The sequence below is a fragment of the Dryobates pubescens genome, chromosome 11 (assembly GCF_014839835.1).
Source record: "Dryobates pubescens isolate bDryPub1 chromosome 11, bDryPub1.pri, whole genome shotgun sequence".
NCBI lineage: Eukaryota > Metazoa > Chordata > Aves > Piciformes > Picidae > Dryobates > Dryobates pubescens.
Window position 1 is genome coordinate 23,229,457 of NC_071622.1, and position 17,811 is coordinate 23,247,267.

At 38.9% G+C, this 17,811-nt stretch overlaps 1 protein-coding gene across 2 annotated transcripts in view; it reads right to left on the reverse strand.

The window, feature by feature from the left end:
* COL11A1 (collagen type XI alpha 1 chain) overlaps window positions 1-17,811 on the reverse strand; it is a 129,337-nt gene that overhangs the window by 41,488 nt on the left and 70,038 nt on the right. For both annotated transcript variants that reach the window (XM_054165094.1, XM_054165093.1), the window contains 10 exons: window positions 16,075-16,128; window positions 14,058-14,102; window positions 13,879-13,932; window positions 13,749-13,793; window positions 10,025-10,078; window positions 9,179-9,232; window positions 5,141-5,194; window positions 4,251-4,358; window positions 3,418-3,507; window positions 564-617 (listed from right to left, as the gene is read on the reverse strand). In XM_054165094.1, the coding sequence (XP_054021069.1) occupies window positions 564-617; window positions 3,418-3,507; window positions 4,251-4,358; window positions 5,141-5,194; window positions 9,179-9,232; window positions 10,025-10,078; window positions 13,749-13,793; window positions 13,879-13,932; window positions 14,058-14,102; window positions 16,075-16,128 (612 nt within the window). The remainder of the gene's footprint in view (window positions 1-563; window positions 618-3,417; window positions 3,508-4,250; window positions 4,359-5,140; window positions 5,195-9,178; window positions 9,233-10,024; window positions 10,079-13,748; window positions 13,794-13,878; window positions 13,933-14,057; window positions 14,103-16,074; window positions 16,129-17,811) is intronic.

Sequence of the window (17,811 nt, forward strand, 5' to 3'; positions counted from 1 at the left end):
GATATATGAGATTGTGTCAGGGTCTTCTCCCCTCATTTAGTCTACTGTAATCTCAATATGAATTGCAGAAAGATAAGAGAGCTTCACTGTTGAAAGGCACAGAATTTCAGCTTCTCCATGACTTTTTTGTCTAACAGGAATACTTGTCCAGTTTTATAATTTTTATTTTTACTTCAGATACACTGAATGAAAGAAGTCAGTTGATGAAATGACTGTCAAAATCTACACAATTCACATTTGGGATAACTGTACTGTGTTCTGAATACCAGTGCATCCTTGCAGAACTTCCTTGCATACTTCCTATGTAAGTGGCAAGTACTGAGCACTAAGTACCCTCTTATACTTACTGAGAGCAGAAGGCTTCAGCTATTCACAACATTCACCTTCTTTAAATGTTTTTAGTATGGATAATTAGGGAAAAACAAGTATTTATCACTTTGAATGACATACACCTATCTGCTGTTTTACAGACTGTTGGTGAAAACAGCATAGCATGTAAAGAAGAAAAAAAGGTTTCTCTATGACATTATTTATATTTCCATAAAATTATTATGTTTACTTACAATTGGACCAGGTGGGCCTTGTGGGCCTTCCCCTCCTTTCAGACCAGCTGGACCCTAATAAAAACAAAAGAAAAAAACACACAACTGAAACCCCAGTTTATCTCTTTGCCTGTGGTTCCCTGTGGTCTTTTAGTTTCTATGGTATGGGGGCAAAAGGGGCAAAGACTGTTTGTATTAACACTTCGCAAATTGCTCCTGCTGTACCCCAGTCTATCATCACCTGCATTAACCAGTATCCATTACCAGTGGCAGCCAGACAAGGCATTGCAGAAGCCATTGCAGACCTGGAGCAGAGGCAGATCATCTGCTGGACTCATTCTCCCTACAGTCCTCCAATTTGGGCAGTGCAGAAGCCTAATGGACAGTGGCGACTAACAGTTGATTACCAACAATTGAACAACAATGCAGCCCCTCTCACCGTAGCAGTCCTAAGCCTGACCTCTGTGATGCAGCCATTCAAGCTGCATCCCACACCTGGATGGCCATGATGGACAACAAGGACAGGTATTCCATGGGCCTGCTGTGAGAGGAGGACAAGGCCCAGTTCGCCTTCATGTAACAAGGATACTCCAAGCAAGACACCCTTGCTGCGAAGTGGAACCAGCAGGTGGATGACCTGGCATGCATCCATGTGGTAAGTAGTGAGGGGAAAGATGGGGAAAGGTTGGCTGAGTAGCTTCACATTAAAAGGGGGCACTCAGGCAAGGCCAATCACCAAAACCATCGAGGTTCTGAAACATTGGTTTAGAATTTTGCTAATGCCTGAATGCATACAGAATGATAACAGGTCGCATTTCACCACAGTCGTAGTACAAGACTGGGCACAAGGTGAAGTGGTCAAGTGGGTGTTCCCTACCCCATACTACCCCCAGGCAAATGGCATAGTTGAAAGGACAAATGGTCTCATTAAGAGACATGCCAACCTCTCTAAAGGAAATTGGGACAAGCGTTTAGCCCATGCGGTTTATACTGTAAATGGGGAAGTTACGGTAGCCCCAAGATCAAGGCGTTTTGTCCAGCTGAACCAATGGTAGATGCTATTCACACACTAGGTGGGCCAGAGGGCAAACCAAGGCACTCATTGCTACAACTACAGGTGGGCCAATCTCTAGTAGTGAAGCTGCCATCAATTGGTATAGTGCCCATGACATTGGCCAAAGCCCAAGGGTTACATGCCATTGGAAGGACCTATCATATCAGTGTGCTATGGATTGTTCCTGACTATTAATTTAACCTGCCTGGTTGCTACAGACCAAGGCCAGTTTTGCCTCCATACAGGATGGAGTCCAGTTCTGACCAGCACTGGGAACAGGGAGGCCAAGACCAGGAATGAGGAAGACCAGTCATTCAGGGACTAAAGACAATCATAGGGATGGACAACCAGCAAGGACACTTCTTCAGAGACTCATTGACAATGGACAACCAGAAGAGACAACTCCCCATCAGAGACCCATTCAGCATTGGACAAAACCTAATTGGACTCAGAGTTACATTGCTCTAATTGAGACCCTGCTATAGACTTAGTGGTTGTTGTATGGTTGTATAACATTGTTCAAAAAATGTCTGTATAGCTAAGTAAGTTGCTGTCTGCTATAGAGAGGACACATAAAGGCAATTAAGTAATAATCATTCCCACCTTATAAAACATAGAACTGCCCAATGCTATCACAGTGGAATGTTCTGGAAGAGGCATTAACAAGCCAGCTAAACCTGTTTTGGCCACTGCCCATTCTCCTACCTCTCTATTGCCGGGTCCAGATTGAGGTCAAGGAGCCAATAGGCAAGTGCCATTAAGGCTGCCTGGAGGGGGTGGGAGCTGAACCCCGAGCCTCACATTTCAGAGAGGCAACTGCACGTGTCAGAGGCTATGAGAGAAGGCATGTGCAGTTTTGCCCACCAGACATTTTGAACTGATTGGCAGGATTTGAATAGCTAATGTGCCATTGGGCTGTTCAGTTTTCAAAAAGGGAATTTACAGGGGAAGATTTCAAGAGCCCACATGTTGTTTTTTAACTCTCTCATCTCCTGCCCTGTTTGTTTATGGGATTCAAGGCGGCGTCAAGCACTGATTTGCTCCTGTCTTCAGGGCAATTAGCTTCTTTTGTCCTAGCAGCATAGTGTCTTCACTAGATCCTCACCACAGCAGCACATCTCCTTCTCTCTCACTTCCTTTAATTTTGGTTACTACCTTTTGGATTATCCCTGCCCTTTGGATTACAAATACGAACTCAGAGCATCGCTTCATCCTGCAAAGATTTTGGTACTTAACAGCTCAGCGGTTTGTGAGTAACTTATGCTAATTTACCTGGTTATTTCTAAGGTTTATAGCTTGTTACCTGTTGGTTAGCTCCATTGTGAACCCAAGGTGGTCCATTCTTGCCACCTGGAGCAGCATTGCTGCTTGTTTCGAGCTTGTAAGAAGTTTCCAGGTTTGTTCCTCTGTATTCCAAGTTCTGATCTTTCTAGACTGTTATTCCATTGTTTATTAGCATCCTATTGTGTGTAATTAACCTATCTTTGACCAGGCAAATGAACCTGAATCAAATTGTCTCAGGAAAATAATGTTTTATATTTAATAAATCATATTCATATCTATCATATTTCCAGCTTATCGATTTGACTAAAAACTGTAACACTCTTACACTGGAAAGTTTAAATTATTTTTGCAACCAAAGACAGCCCCCAATTTCTTGCTTATATAGTCATTGATATTTAACAAGTTTGGATGCTTGATGGCTGTTCTCCTAATGCATTTATTTTTAAGGCACAGAAGGTTCTATGAAATAGAAGAATGAAGCCATTGGTTTTTTCAGTTAGAAGCATCATGTCATTTGCTCTAGTGCTTATATCATACCTGAGCACCTGGAAGGCCTCTCTCTCCAGGGAAACCACGAAGACCTGCTGGTCCATCTTTTCCAGGAATGCCTTGAGGGCCTGGATCACCCTTGAAAACATATTCCATTTTGATGTTAAAACAAAAATCATATTTAAAATGCTTATGTTAGTCAATAAATGAATGATAAGGAAATACCTGATCAAGTTATAGTAATGACAATACAGATTGTGCCCCCACCTATTCCTATTCCTCCCTTAAAGATTTTCAGTACAATATTCTGTCAATAGGATTACATCTATAAAAAACTCTGACAAAACAATGTTGGCTCTGAACAGTGAAAAATGCAGCTGTAAAAATTTGTATGAAGATACAGTCATTAAAATTAATTCATTCAAAATTTAGAATGTCCATTTTAAAGGGAAGATTGAATAGTATAACATTTTAACCAGGTAAGCAGTATTTTTCTTGTGCCCCTCAAAAAGCAAGTGAAGAGGTAAATTTTGTCAGTGCAATTCAGCCATACATCCTACTTTAAATGCTGATTTTCTCCCCTTGGTGTGACCATGTCATTACTATGCATTTCCATAGTGATGTTTGGCATATGTAAATTGGTTTGGGTTTTTTCTATTACAAAAATAGTAACGATTGTCTCAAGAGAATTCTCATTATTTATATGGAAGCAGACACAAGTCTAAACCTGGAATCTTCCATCTTCAAAATCCTCCTGCATGGATTGTGCTGGTCATGATTTTATGGTGTATGTTCTGGTTTTGTTCTGCATGATGATTTGAAATGTGAGACTCCACAATTTAGCTGCCCCTTCCAACTTGTTCCCTTAAGCCACATCTTACCTTAGCACCTTCTTTTCCTGCAGCACCTGGGAGGCCTTGTTCACCTGGTGGACCAGGAGGACCTGGATGACCTCTTTCACCAATTGGGCCAGTCTCACCAGTCGGACCCTAAGCACAAAAGTAAAACTTCAGTCACCCCAAGGTAATTAATGTCATGGGGAGTGGAATTCTTAATATCCAGCTGTTATGAAACAATATTGCTACTGTTCAGCATACATTTGTCACCTTCCTTCCAGGCAAAGCTGACTTACAAAATATCTTTATTCTATAAAATACATCTTGCATTGCATTCTGCTTACAGACACGGCTGTAAAGCTGCCAAAGAGTGAAGTCATGACCTTGCTCCTTAAGCAATGAAGTTTAAAACATAGTGTGTATCCATGTATGGGAGGAGGTTACAGAGGCTGTTGTTTTTCTGAGTAATATGATTTGGAAGGTAAGAGAATTGAAAGTATCTCTTCATATGCACCAGCAGAAAAATTTTTACTGAGGGAATTACTTAAAGCTTTCTAAATCAAAATGCTGGATTTTGTTGTAAATAAGATGAGATCGGATGACATTTTGATAGTGAATCTCTCTGCAATCTAAACTCTGGCCTCTGACAAGAAAGTCACATGCTGTATTGTTCCTTCTAAATTATTTAATGTCAGAGAACTCTGCCTTGACTTCTGTAAACTATCAACTTCGTAACCCCACCAAAAAAAAAGAAGTACAAAAATTATCCAAACATTTGCATGTTTTGGGAAATCACCTTTACAAAACTGTTAAGCATCATGGGTTAAAAAAGTTAATATAGCCACTGATATGGTCTTTTTGATACAGCAAAAGCAACAGCCTTAGCCATCATAACATTGGATTTAGGAAATTAATTATGAAATTAAATGATGTACCTGAGGGCCAACAACACCACCAGGACCAGGAGGACCAGTTTTCCCTTGAAAACCCTGTGAAATAATTACAGAATGCTATTACCCAGGACAAGATATAGAAAGGCAAAATTCCTATCTGTGCTGAAGAGCAAAGAGAAATTGCATGTCACAAATTAGCTCTCTCCAAGAAATACAAATGAGAAATTCTTTTTTCCTATGTAAACTTAGAAGTGAAATACTGATTAATCATTCTTATCTCTGTGAGTTCAAATCACACTCAGATGGCCCAGCAGTAAAAATTCCAGTCAGTTTCACAGATCTCTCTAGGTGAACTTGATTAGGTGAGTCTGAATGCTTAAGTGATGCAGCTGAAAGACAGCTCAGAATACATTTTTACATATATATGAGTCAAAGCCAGACATACAAGTGCTATTTTTAAAGAAGACACAAAAGGTGGATTAATTTGAGGGAGCATTAAAGATAAAGGGAAGGTTAGACAGAAAGAAGGTGAAAAGAAATACATTCAGGGAAGATGAAGGTTATCTGCAAACAGTAAAAAGGCAGCGTGAGTGCCACCAGATGAAAGAAGTTAATGAGACATTGATAGGATGACAAAAACTGGGAATCAGAGAATAAAAAGGAAATGTTTTTGGGACAGTTTTTCATAACACTGGCAAATTTTACAGATTTCCATCCAAAATTAGTCAATAAACTGAATGACAACCTCACTTTGAAATGTTCTAAATTATTTCTTTCAATATTGGAAGTGTACTGCTGCATAAAGTTGGGAGAATGCATTCACTGGTCTATCACATCCAGCTTTCTAAGCAGGACCCCCTGCCTAACAGCCTTATCTGCCTCCTATTCTGCTCACCTGTATAAAAACAAAGGCGTCATCTGGGCCATGTGTTTCTAATTGCCGAGTCCTGCTCAGCATTCCTCTGGGCACAGTCTCACTGACAGTTGCCCCATTCCATCAGATCCAGTTTAAGCTTTTTTTACCTTCCTCAATCTGATTCTCTTCTTGCTGCCAGCCAGATGTTATCATGGTTCAGTTTGGCCCATAACTGTTTAGGCACTCTCTCTCTCAGATCTCTGAAATGATCCAGATTAAAAACAAATACAGAAATAGCCCTTTGCTCTAAGAACTGGAAATCAGAACTGCTACAGATGGAATAATTCATGAGTCCCTCCCTTTACACAAAGCCTCTGAAGCCTATTGTAAGGAGAGACAAAGAAATGTTGAGTGTTACCCATTCTCTGAAGGTACTTTGAGCACACCTACTATTCTCAGGTCTGCAGAATGTATGGACACTTGGTAGTATATTCAGAGGTTCTTGATGCCAGTGATGATTTTACTACTATGCTTTCTCTCTAATGTCACCAGCTTACCTATTGCTGGAGATTCAGATTTCTAAACGAAAAAGTGTTACAAAAAGGAGATTGGAGCAGCAAATACTCAAGAACACCCCGTGGATTCAGCTGCAGCATTTAGTATTACAAAATGTACACTAATGTCTCATATGTGTGACTTCAAGTGCCTCAGTGGCCTCCATTTCCTTGTTATTTTCTGTGAAAGACTCTAATAAAACTGAGTTTATTGTAGTAGAAAGGTCCTTAATTCTAGTAGATGAAACAGAATCCTTTCATGCATAACAGCAGAGAATCTAACAATCGCTGCAGCGGATGCCTCCTGCCAACCTGAGACTGATAATCTGAAATTGCCAATCATTCTCAGGAGAAACTAGCTTAATATTGGTTTGCATTATCTAGCTTATTCCTCCAATTACATTCCACAGTCTTTAGCATGATCCTACATCTAGAATTTGAGCAAACAATGGCAGTTCTCCCAAGTGCATATGGCTTACTGGAGAAAAAAGCTGTAGCCTTTTCTCCACTAACACTTACCTCAGTTGATGTCAACATACGTTTGTTATTCCCAAAGCAAGTTCCAGAGTGCAGTCTGGGACTCGGGCTGTCTAATTTGTTCATCTTGAGGATATGCCTCTTTGCCTAATTCTCTAATAGCTGTAATGCCCACATGGCACCACTGAACTTCGATGAGATACATGCATAAATAAGAAACAGGATTCTTAAGACCCTGATTTACCAGTGGGTGCAATGAAAGTTTTCTGATTTGTACAATTTTTAAAATATGAAATGGAAGCAGTTGTGGACAACAGGTTTAAGGTCAACAAGCCCAGTTTCTGTTTTTAAAAAGAAAAAAATCTGTTTTTTCTAAGAAAACATGTATAAACAGAACCCATGGGAGAAAAATAGATTGGAAATAATTCTGCCCCAATGTACATATACACAGGGCAGATGATAATGCTAATGAACAGCTGCTTTTGCTCCTGTATTACTCAAGTTGTGTACCTGCCTAACCCTAATAAGCCCAGCTGAGATACAGAATTACAGAACCATGTTGCTGTTTTAACCCAGAGGGACATGGTCCAAACATCACACAGTAGCAGAGTCCATAGCTTCATTGTATTTTGCAGCTTTAATTTCTAATCATGAATGGAATAAAGAAATCATAGAATGGTTGAGGTTGGAAGGGACCTCTGGAGGTCATTTGGTCAAACTATCCTGCTCAAGCAGGGCCACTGCGAACTGGTTGCCAGATGGCTTTTGAGTATCTCCAAGGACAGAGACTATGGGTAATTTCTTCTAGTGCTTGGTCACCCACACAGTTCAAAAGTGTTTCCTGATGTCCAGATAGAATCCCCTGGTTTTCAGTTTATACCCACTGCCTCTTGTCCTCTCACTGGGCACCACTGAAAAGAGCCTGGCTCCATCTTTGTTCCGCCCTCACTTCAGGTATTTATATACTTCGATAAAAATTAACATGAGCCTTCTCTTCTCTAGGCTAAATAGTCCCAGGTCTACCAGTCTTTACTCATGGGAGACATGCCCCAGTCCCTTAATGACCTCAGTGGCCCTTTGCTGGCCTCTTTCTAGTAGATGTTGTTCTCTTGTACTGGACACAATATTCCCGGCCTCACCAGGGCTAAAAAGAAGGGAACAACCATCCTACTACAGCCCAGCACACTATCAGCATTCTTTTCCATAATGGCACATTACTGGCTTGTGTTCAATAAGTAAGAATAAAGGAAAAATAATAACTGCTTTTTCTTATCAGACAAAAGAACAATGTTGAGCTTCCTGCATTCCAAACAGTGATTCAAATTCGTTCCTGTGGTACACAAGACTAGTCTCTGCATCAATGCAAAGAACAAGAACAAAGAAGTCTTCAATAATGTTTCTCTATCATTGCAAGGTATTGCAGTGCTATGATACCATCAGAATTAAACAGATTTTTCACAATGATGTGTTACTGCAAGCTCTGTGCTCTTCCTTCCAGCACAGATTTCCAGTGAAGTTGGAACACAAAACACATTCTACATGCTGAGAAAATGGATCTCTAAATTCATTTATGGCTTTCTCTACCTCTGAAAAATGCAAGTAAGAATTTTATTTTACTTCAGTGGGATAAGAGTAAAGTTTTCACACTACAGAAGTAAAGAGATTGCTTTTAATAATTCCATTAAAACTGTTGCATGCATTTTTAAATTTTTCTGCCAGAATCTACTCATTATGATCCTTGGTGGAATTACATAGGATATAGTTTCAAAATTAAAGGATTTTTTCACAAGCTGAATCATTTCTGAACCTACTTTCCAAAGGTATTGGCTTTTACATTTCCCAGCTACTTACCATTAGTAACAACTTCTGTTATTATTTATGTTCCATGGCATTGAGTGAGAAAAGGACCATACAGTAATTGCCTAACAAATCTTTATTAAAATTGGGATCTAAGTATTCATTTCTTTTACTTCTATTGTCTAAGTGCATTGTGATGTTACTAACCAGGCATACAAAATAATAGCCTCACTCTTGTGGCATGGAAACAAGAGAAAGCTTTCTTATACCTAAACTACCAACCATAAGGAAGCTACAGTTGTATAACCTCTTAGTCCCAGCCTCTTCCCCTTTTTGCTGTTGTCTCTGTTTAGCTTTGCTCACACAATGACGACACAGTAGAGCACATTTACTTACAGTCTCACCCCGCTGTCCTGGGTGCCCAGGCAGGCCATCTTTTCCAGGTGGTCCCTGCAATTGTAAAATACAGAAATCAAAACATTTCTTAGCCATCCTTGATTCAGAATAAAAAAATAAATAAATGTGCAAAATGTGCACTTAGGTGTCAGAATCTCCCATCTCTCCGATTTTTCTAGACGAGTCTTCAGTATGGCTTAATTGCTCCTAGTTCAGCTAATTGTATGTTCAGTAATGCATTTTCCTGATGTGTGTTAGCAATTGCTTGGAGCGTGACTGTTGTCAAATGCACGTGTATTCAAAGCAGTTTACTGTAAATCCAGAAATCATGGAAATTTTCTATTTCCCTTCCTTTTTTTTTGCTTAATGACTTGGTCAAAACAAATCTAAGCATTACAGAAGTATGTGATGAAATTTCAAGTCTTGGCATTGGAAATGAAAATAACAAAAGCATGAGTGAAAAAAAATCACAGGTGGTTTGGTGCTTTTGTATTTACTCCACACGAGCAGAAACACATCAGAAGAGCAGTGGAACTAGCTCATCAGGCTGCAATTCAAATGCTAATCCTTCTATGCATTTCTGTAACTAATGTATTTCTTCTTCCTCTTCAGTTTTTCCTCAATGAATCAGTTGTTAAAAGAAAATATATACCTGCTAAGTATCAATCTGTCCCCTGGTCATTGGCATCAACACACTAGAAGATGTGCAGTTCAGTATGTTCTGCTGAATGACATGTGAGCTGCACCATTTTGAACATATCTATACAATAATCATCATTTAAATCAATCTTCAAATATCTGTTTCAGAACATTCTTGTTGTAGCACATAATCAAAAAGATACTTACTGGAGGTCCCTTTGGTCCAGGGAATCCAACAGGTCCCTGAGGCCCTTGAGGTCCCTAGTATAAAGACAACCAAACAAGTAAAGTTTTACTCTAGCTGGATAGACAAGTGTGCTTCAATTATAAAATGTAGAAACTTCAACTACACAATATATGAACTCTGTGGATAATCATAGAATCACAGATTGCTCTGTGTTGGAAGAGACCTCTGAAGGTCATCTAGTCCAACATGCTCTGCAGTAAGCGGGGACATCCTCAACTAGGTCAGGTTGCCCAGAGCCCCGTCAAGCCTCAATGTCTGGTTATAAGTATAAAGTGTCAGCTTCACTGTCATAAATATTGGTAGCAACAATGCACATACACAGACACTGGAGGGGATTTCCTGAGAGCAATACTGCCTGTATAGGAATCCAGTCAGAGAAAAGAAAAGCTACTAATATAAGGTGTGTCTGCATCTGACTCCTAAAAAAAGTGCACAATAAAGTAGGAATCAACTGTGAATAAGAAACATTGTTTGCATGTTGCATGAAAGATAGGAAAGAATTGATAGTCTGGTGATCTTTTTGACTTTCAGTCCAGCTCATCTTTGGCAGTTCTTACACTCTGTCAAACTTCCAAACAGAAGCTTTCTGGAATTACCAAGGTCTAAATACAATATTCTTAGCATCATGAAAAATAATTGAGATAGTTAAGACCCCACAGCTTATGAGACAGCAACATTTTGTCTATATAGCTTTGTATACACACACAGATATGGAGAGAGAAAACTTCCATGCTGCATGGTTTTACAAATGTAGTTCAAGATGACTCTGTGAGTTAGTGCATTGTGCATGCACAAGGACACACGTACACATGTGCGCCCACGTATGTCTATACACAGACACTTACATCAAGGACTAGCTTACCTGACTGCTTCTAAAGTTGTCACCAACCAAAATGCATTGCTGAGATTCTGCAAGGGACTATGTCACCTAGTTAAAACGATTAGTCCTGTTCAGTTTTTAGTGCACTAAGTGAAAGAGTAGCAACCTGATAAATGGTCCTTATTCTGCATGGTCCCACAGCAGATCCATGGACCTCAGTCATACAGTACAAGATGTTATCCTCTTCTACTGGGGATATGATACGTGGCCTTGCTTAGACATCAGATGTCAAAATATGTTGGAAATGATGGTTTGATGCAAAAGACTTGAAACAGGAGGCCACATCTGGCAAATTATGCTACCCTTTAGCTCCTCTGATAAAGTGCCAGCTGTTTTGGAGTTCCATAAGGCTTGATTCATTAGAGCCCAGGCTGGGAAAATTTGCCTTTAAGTGAATCTTATTCCATGGCAGACTTTGACTGTACTGCAATACTAAGTCTGACTCACCTAGGAAGTGCTAGGGAAAGGAAGAAATCTTAGTGCAGTAAAACCACGATCTGTCGTTTTTATTCCTTCCAGAAGAGGTGTAAGGTTGTTTCTGAAACCTCCATAACACACAAGCATGTTCCATGGGAGGGTTTGTTTGGGTTTTTTTTTCCATTCTGCTGTCTCTGTGAAGAAATGACTTTTCCTCATTTGCTTCTGGGTTTAACAAAGCATGAGCTTTCCCCCCAAAAAGGGAGGCACTTTATAGAGGAAAACTACTAAAATTGACTCAGCTACTGTGCAAAATATAAAAAACGTGTCCCTCTCAGGAGCTGCATTATAAGAGCACAACTCAAATTTACTGTCAGCTGCACCTTCTGTCTCATAAATTCCAACTGTACTTTAATTCTCATATCTTGAGCCTTTTTAAGGGAAGAAGATACAATTTTTTTTTTAATTCACAATATAGCTTGCAGATTTCAAGCCACTGCATTGTGTGAGAAAAAGCCCTAGAGTAGTAACAGCATGTTATCAAAATTACACTTGCTTTTTTGTCATTAAATTTCATTCTAACAATAGCTACACAGGAGAAAGAACTTCTTAATGTTTACAGGTCTGGTACCTGAAACAGTCTCAAGGGAGTAGAAATGACAGTTTTATTTTCTAGCTGACATTCACCCCTGCTGGGAAGCAAATAGATACCTCACACTTATATAACACAACTGATGAGAGATGTGGTGATCTATGATTTTTCATCTCTTTGCTCTGATCTCCCCAGGAATGCCTTTGTCTTGGATTGATCTGTTCCTTGTCTTCAGTTCCCCCCTCAGCCTCTTCTCCTCATAACTTCTCAGATCTGTCAGCAAATTCTTCCTTCTATAGGCTCTGCCATTCACCTTCTGGTAGTCTGCCTTTGATGCTCCTCCTCAGTGTAAACCAACCTGCAGTTCCTTTCTGTGGCTCTGCCTAGATCTCCACATCCAACATGCTGGTCACCTCATTCCCCTCTTGACTATCAGCTTCCTTCCCCTGTGTCTCTCTCTTACTTATCACATTGGTCCCATTCCACTCAACCCTTCCACTCATTCTGGGGGCCACGTTCCACTTGATACATTGTCTTTTGCATGGTACCCAGGTACATTCAACTTCTTACTGCAGGCTCCCTTGCCTTCCATATATATTGGCAACAGTCTAGTTCTCCACTTCTCAACTTTCCTTCTGTTCTATCCTGCTTCTTCTCTTCAGTACAAGAACTCCTGTCCTGCTCTTGAATAGTTAAGTAATACTCTGCTTCTGGAATGAACACAGCCATGACGTGTCCTCTTGCTATCATTATGGATGTCCTTAGTTGCAGTTATCAAACTGCTATCAAACCATGTGGTCTGATCCTGTGGCCTGTTTCCTTTTCCAGTTTTCTGAGTCATTCCAGTGAAAAATCTTGCTGCTGTTTTGCCTGTACTGTTAAACCAAGGGTGGGTATATTCAGAAAGCAAATAACCTAGCAACATGACGTTATGGAGCAGGGGCAGATGCACAAGCAGATCTCTCCTGAAGAGTAAGACTTCTGGAGACCACTCAGACTTGAAGATGGGTACTGAGAAAGGGTTTACAAATTCTTTACATAAAAAAGTTAGCACTTTACTGAAATACGACCACAAAAGAGAAGTATCTTAAACCTTGCAAAAATATTTTGGAGGGGGATATGTTCACTTAAACTATCAGAGTTGTTTTGCAAGTGCTGCTATTCCCAATCTGATTTATTAATACTGTCTTTCTGCATGTTACCACATAATGAGCTGACTGTATCTTGGGTTTGTCTAGTGATTGGTAAGATCACAGCAATAATAATATTTTGATTTTATAAAAAATAATAGGATTTCTCAATCATACAGAAAGTAGGTTGAAGGAATACTTAGCTGATTAGAACACACTAAAAATCAGCTTCTTCAACAAAAAACACTTCTAGTGGTGGCTTGAGTGCTTTGTAAATCCACTGAACAAGCAGTTAGTTGCAGTAATTGGGGCATTCTTAAGAGTATGAGCTGGTAAGTACAGCTGTAATTGGCATGGATACATGCAAAGTGCATGGGTAGAATACAAAAATTTGTGTATTCTCAGTGCCCTTCACATACAAAGCTGAGCGGCAGATGGAAGACACAGCAAACTTAGCTACCCCATTCATATTTCTGAAAAGCATTATTGGAATTGAAGTTTTGTTAGTTTTGGTTACTCTGATCAAAAAGGTGCAGACATGAGAGGGAGAACAATAAAGAAACATAATAATATTTAGAATAAACATCATAAAACAACCCTTCCACTCTCAAATCACACTCCTACAGAGTGAGGAAAACAGCAGGTACGCAACAGTTTTCACATACCCTTTCCCCTGGTGGGCCAGGAGGACCATCATTGCCTGAAGTACCCTAGAAAGGTAAGACAACATTAGACCTCTGTTTTATTTAAAACAAGCAACTTGTAGGCAATCTACACAGTGTGCTTGACAAGTACCTTTGCACCTGGTTTGCCAGTGGGACCTCTAGGACCTCTTGAGCCTCTTGGACCCTGTCAATTTAATACAGATACATTTGAAGGTAAATATTAGATACTAAAATGGAAATACCTCTTCACAGTACTGTACAGGCAATTAACACAGGAAAGCCTCTAAACAGCAAAGCAGAAGTACGTACCGTTGGGCCTCGCTGACCTCTGGGGCCTGGTTTGCCGTGTAGGCCCTGTGGAGAAAAGTTCACAGAAATCACCTTAGCAGACACTGCATTTGTGAGATGAAGGCTTTTACTGAAGTGGAGGTAGAGTACAACACACTTAAGTTTAAATGTTATTTTATCTTTGAGTATCTACTTTGCATTTCAATTTATGGGATCATGGTTCCTGATGAGATTGATGATCTTTCTGAGTTCATTGGGACGTGTGGCTAAGTGCACTAAATTTACCTCAGAGTCAGATTCTATCACAGGCATTAGAACATTTTAAACTATGTTAAAATAGCAGAGGAGATGGCAGTAAAAGAACTTGTCACTCTTCCAATGTAATAATAGCCTTGAATACAAAGTTCCCAGATTCTCATGGACAGCTCCACAGCTTAATAGAGAAAACAAAGGGCAAGCCTCTCTTTCTTTTTTTTTTATTATAACAGAAATAATGACTGTAATACCCAGCAGGATTCTGCATACATACAGAGGAATAGAGAATATGACAGAATACTAGTCCTTAATTTTTTGGTTCAATAAGTCTCCTAATCATACTCAACGTATTTCTTTCCTTAGGCTTTGCATTACTATAGCTGTGCATTCTAATGTCAGGGTTAAAATTCAAGACAGTGCATTAGAGGTAGAAAAATGAATCTGATGACTGGTAACTTCTAATCTCTGAAGCAAATGCAACAGCAATGAAAACATAGATGTTTTAGCATAAAGTTTGCTTTCATTGGAAAGCAAATAAATGCACACACCTCTTCAGAGTTTTCTTGGTATTTTGTTGTTTTTCCTTCCCTGTGGCTTTGTTTTTTAATATTGATTTTATTTCACTTATCACATGACAAAGCCAGCAGCTGCTGTCCAATTAATGATAAGCGTAATACTAAAGTATTGAAGGTACTAATTACATGGTTAGTACTCTAGCTGAACTGAAAGCTTTATGATGGCCTGATAACGGATCAATATAACTAGATTTCCATAATTGTAAGTCTGCTTTTTGATGTTATTATTTTTGCTTGTTTTTTAAGAATCTGGTGTCCTTATTAGCAGTCACATCTCATTTTTTTCAAAGGAGGATGACCTGAACATTTTTTATTGGTTGTGTGCCCATAACAATGTCTTTATTTCTGCTAAAATGATACAAGAGCAATTTAAACCAGACCTGAGCAAATGCAAATTCAACTGGATTTCATGTATTTCATGTCAACATCGTGAATTTCTGCCTGCTTTCGTTCTGCAAATTAGAATAGATTCTTAGAAACAATGATATGCATTACCTCAGTTTGACTTTTAAGTTGATGATATCTGTGTATTCTGACTCATACTCTTCAAATTGTATTTCTAACATCATTCTGCTAAGTTCAATTGAGTTTTAGAGACTCAGAACAATGACCTTCTTCCTAACCTGTATTTCATTTTTATAGTTTGAAGAATATGCATAACAGATTTCCCTTCACCTGCTTCAAGTAAATGAAGCAGCAAAAGCTGTCATTTTACATCTCTTTCTTTTTTATATACGTAATAGTACATGCTCCTCATCTTGTCTATTTTGTAGTTTGAAGCTTGGCTTATAAAAAAGCTTGCAGCAAATCAGAGTACTTATGAAATACAAGTTGAATTTCCTGGAGGGTACATTGCATGGTAGCAGGATAATTCATGGGATACAGGAAAATAGTTCTTGCCAACTCAAATACACTGTCAGGAGAGATGCTTCAGCAAAGGTGATTTCTTTTCTCTTTTTCAACTAGATAATTATGGTAGCATAGACAGTGAGAAACTGTCCGAGTTCCTGTATATTTAGATTAATACCATAAGGAATGGGAACTAGTGTGCCAGTATGTCCTGTTCTATGTAACCGCAGACATTCATCTTCAGTGTGAAAAGCTTATTTTTATATTCTTTAGATAGTAGCTTGTACCCTTAGGTTTCAGTGACTTCCAGTAAGAGTGAGTTCCAAAAGTTAGTGTCAAGAAAGCATGAAATGTCATACCCTTGCACCTTTCTCTCCATTGGCACCTGGAAATCCTGGGAAACCAGTTGAGCCCTATGTAAGAAATCAGTGCAAATATCAGAGGATATCATTAGCAAAACAGTAGTAGAGCCAACATGTAATTGATTTGTAAAGCACACCTCCAAACATGTATGCTGTACACATCAAACTTGCAGGGGTGACAGCTGTCAACTTACCATAATGCCTCAAGTCCGGAATGCATTAAAAGAAATAAATAAATCAATATATAGAATGGACTTTATTTGTCATCTTATTGGACAATTGAGAAAAAGAATGGTGTGAATCTTCTTGACAGTACTGGGGACAAGATTTCTTATTTGCTTCACACAATTACTAAGCTTTTCTGCTACTTCTTTCACTATCCCTTATGCTAATTTGAACTGGACCACGAATGAATTTTGAAAAAGAAAGTTGTAGAGAGTTGATGTATTGCAGCTTTTATTACTCTTCCTTGGAAGTTTAAGCAAGAAATTAGAAAAGCAAACTGAATGTAGCTTGGGAACTATTTTCAGTTTTAATGTGACAAAGTTTTGAAGCAACATAATTCTTGATCAGAGCTTTGCTGGGAAAAGAATCCACTTTTATTTGAAGCATTACATAATTTTTATTCTTAGAACTGAATAATGTAAAACCTCTTTGATCTTGTATTTCTCAAAACAGAGTTCTGAAGGAGAACAAAAAGAGAGTGGAATCTCAGACATCTGAATTAAGAAACAAGCAAAAAACTATGTTTCTCAAGGTGAATAGTTTTCAGGAATACTTCCTAGAGATGGCTTCGAAATTTTTCACTAGCACTGAGTATTTAATTAATTTAATTAATTAATAAGTATCCTTCAGACAGTTCATTCATTGGACTGGAAAGGGCCAAAGTATAGGCCAGAGTCAAACAACCACCTCGTTTAACCAACCGGGAAGTTGTATGTCTTCCCAAAAAATCTCATTTTCAATTTGAAAATAAAAATAGATCCCAAAGTGGAGCAAGGTTGAGGATTTTCCTGCAGGTTACTTGTTTAGTGTGGAAGGTGTAAGGGATTCTTTCACATTCTCTCTGTATGACTAACCTTTCCCTAATGGCCTCCTCTACATTGGGCAATGTCTGTAGAACAATTTTCCATTTTTTCTTTCTTGCTAGCTTTAGAGAAGTGAGCTTGCAATGAATTTATCATGCCCATTTTTAAAAGCTAGTAAGGATGAACTTTTTGAAAGTAAGTTTCATAGAAGTGTTTCAAGAAATTGTAGGCCTTCTCTTCAACCAGAAGCCATCCATACCTTGGGAGGTCTTTTCCAATCAAATTGATTCTATGGTTCCATATGGTTTGCTATTGCAATCGAAACAGAAAAGATAGCTAAAGGTTGGAGTTTGCTATGTTTGTTGCAACAGAAGCCAAAGGAAAACATGATGAAATTTGTAAATTATATGTTTCAAAGAAATAGGGCTTATTCCATGGAACAAGTAGTAATGACACAAATGGAATGTTTATACCACATGGAAAATACCCATCACCATCAGCATCCATTTAGTGGTCAATAGAGTGCTCATTCTCTTTCAAGTGCATGAGCAGTTTTTCTCTGTTCAAATTGTTTAATGCATGCCAGTGTGATGCTTGCACAAAAACACAGCTCATCAAAGGATGGCAAAGTTTGAAGGCACTACAATTAAGAAAAGGTAGAGCTCCTTAAAAACCCTGCCTTAAATCCAATGTTTTAAAAGATTTT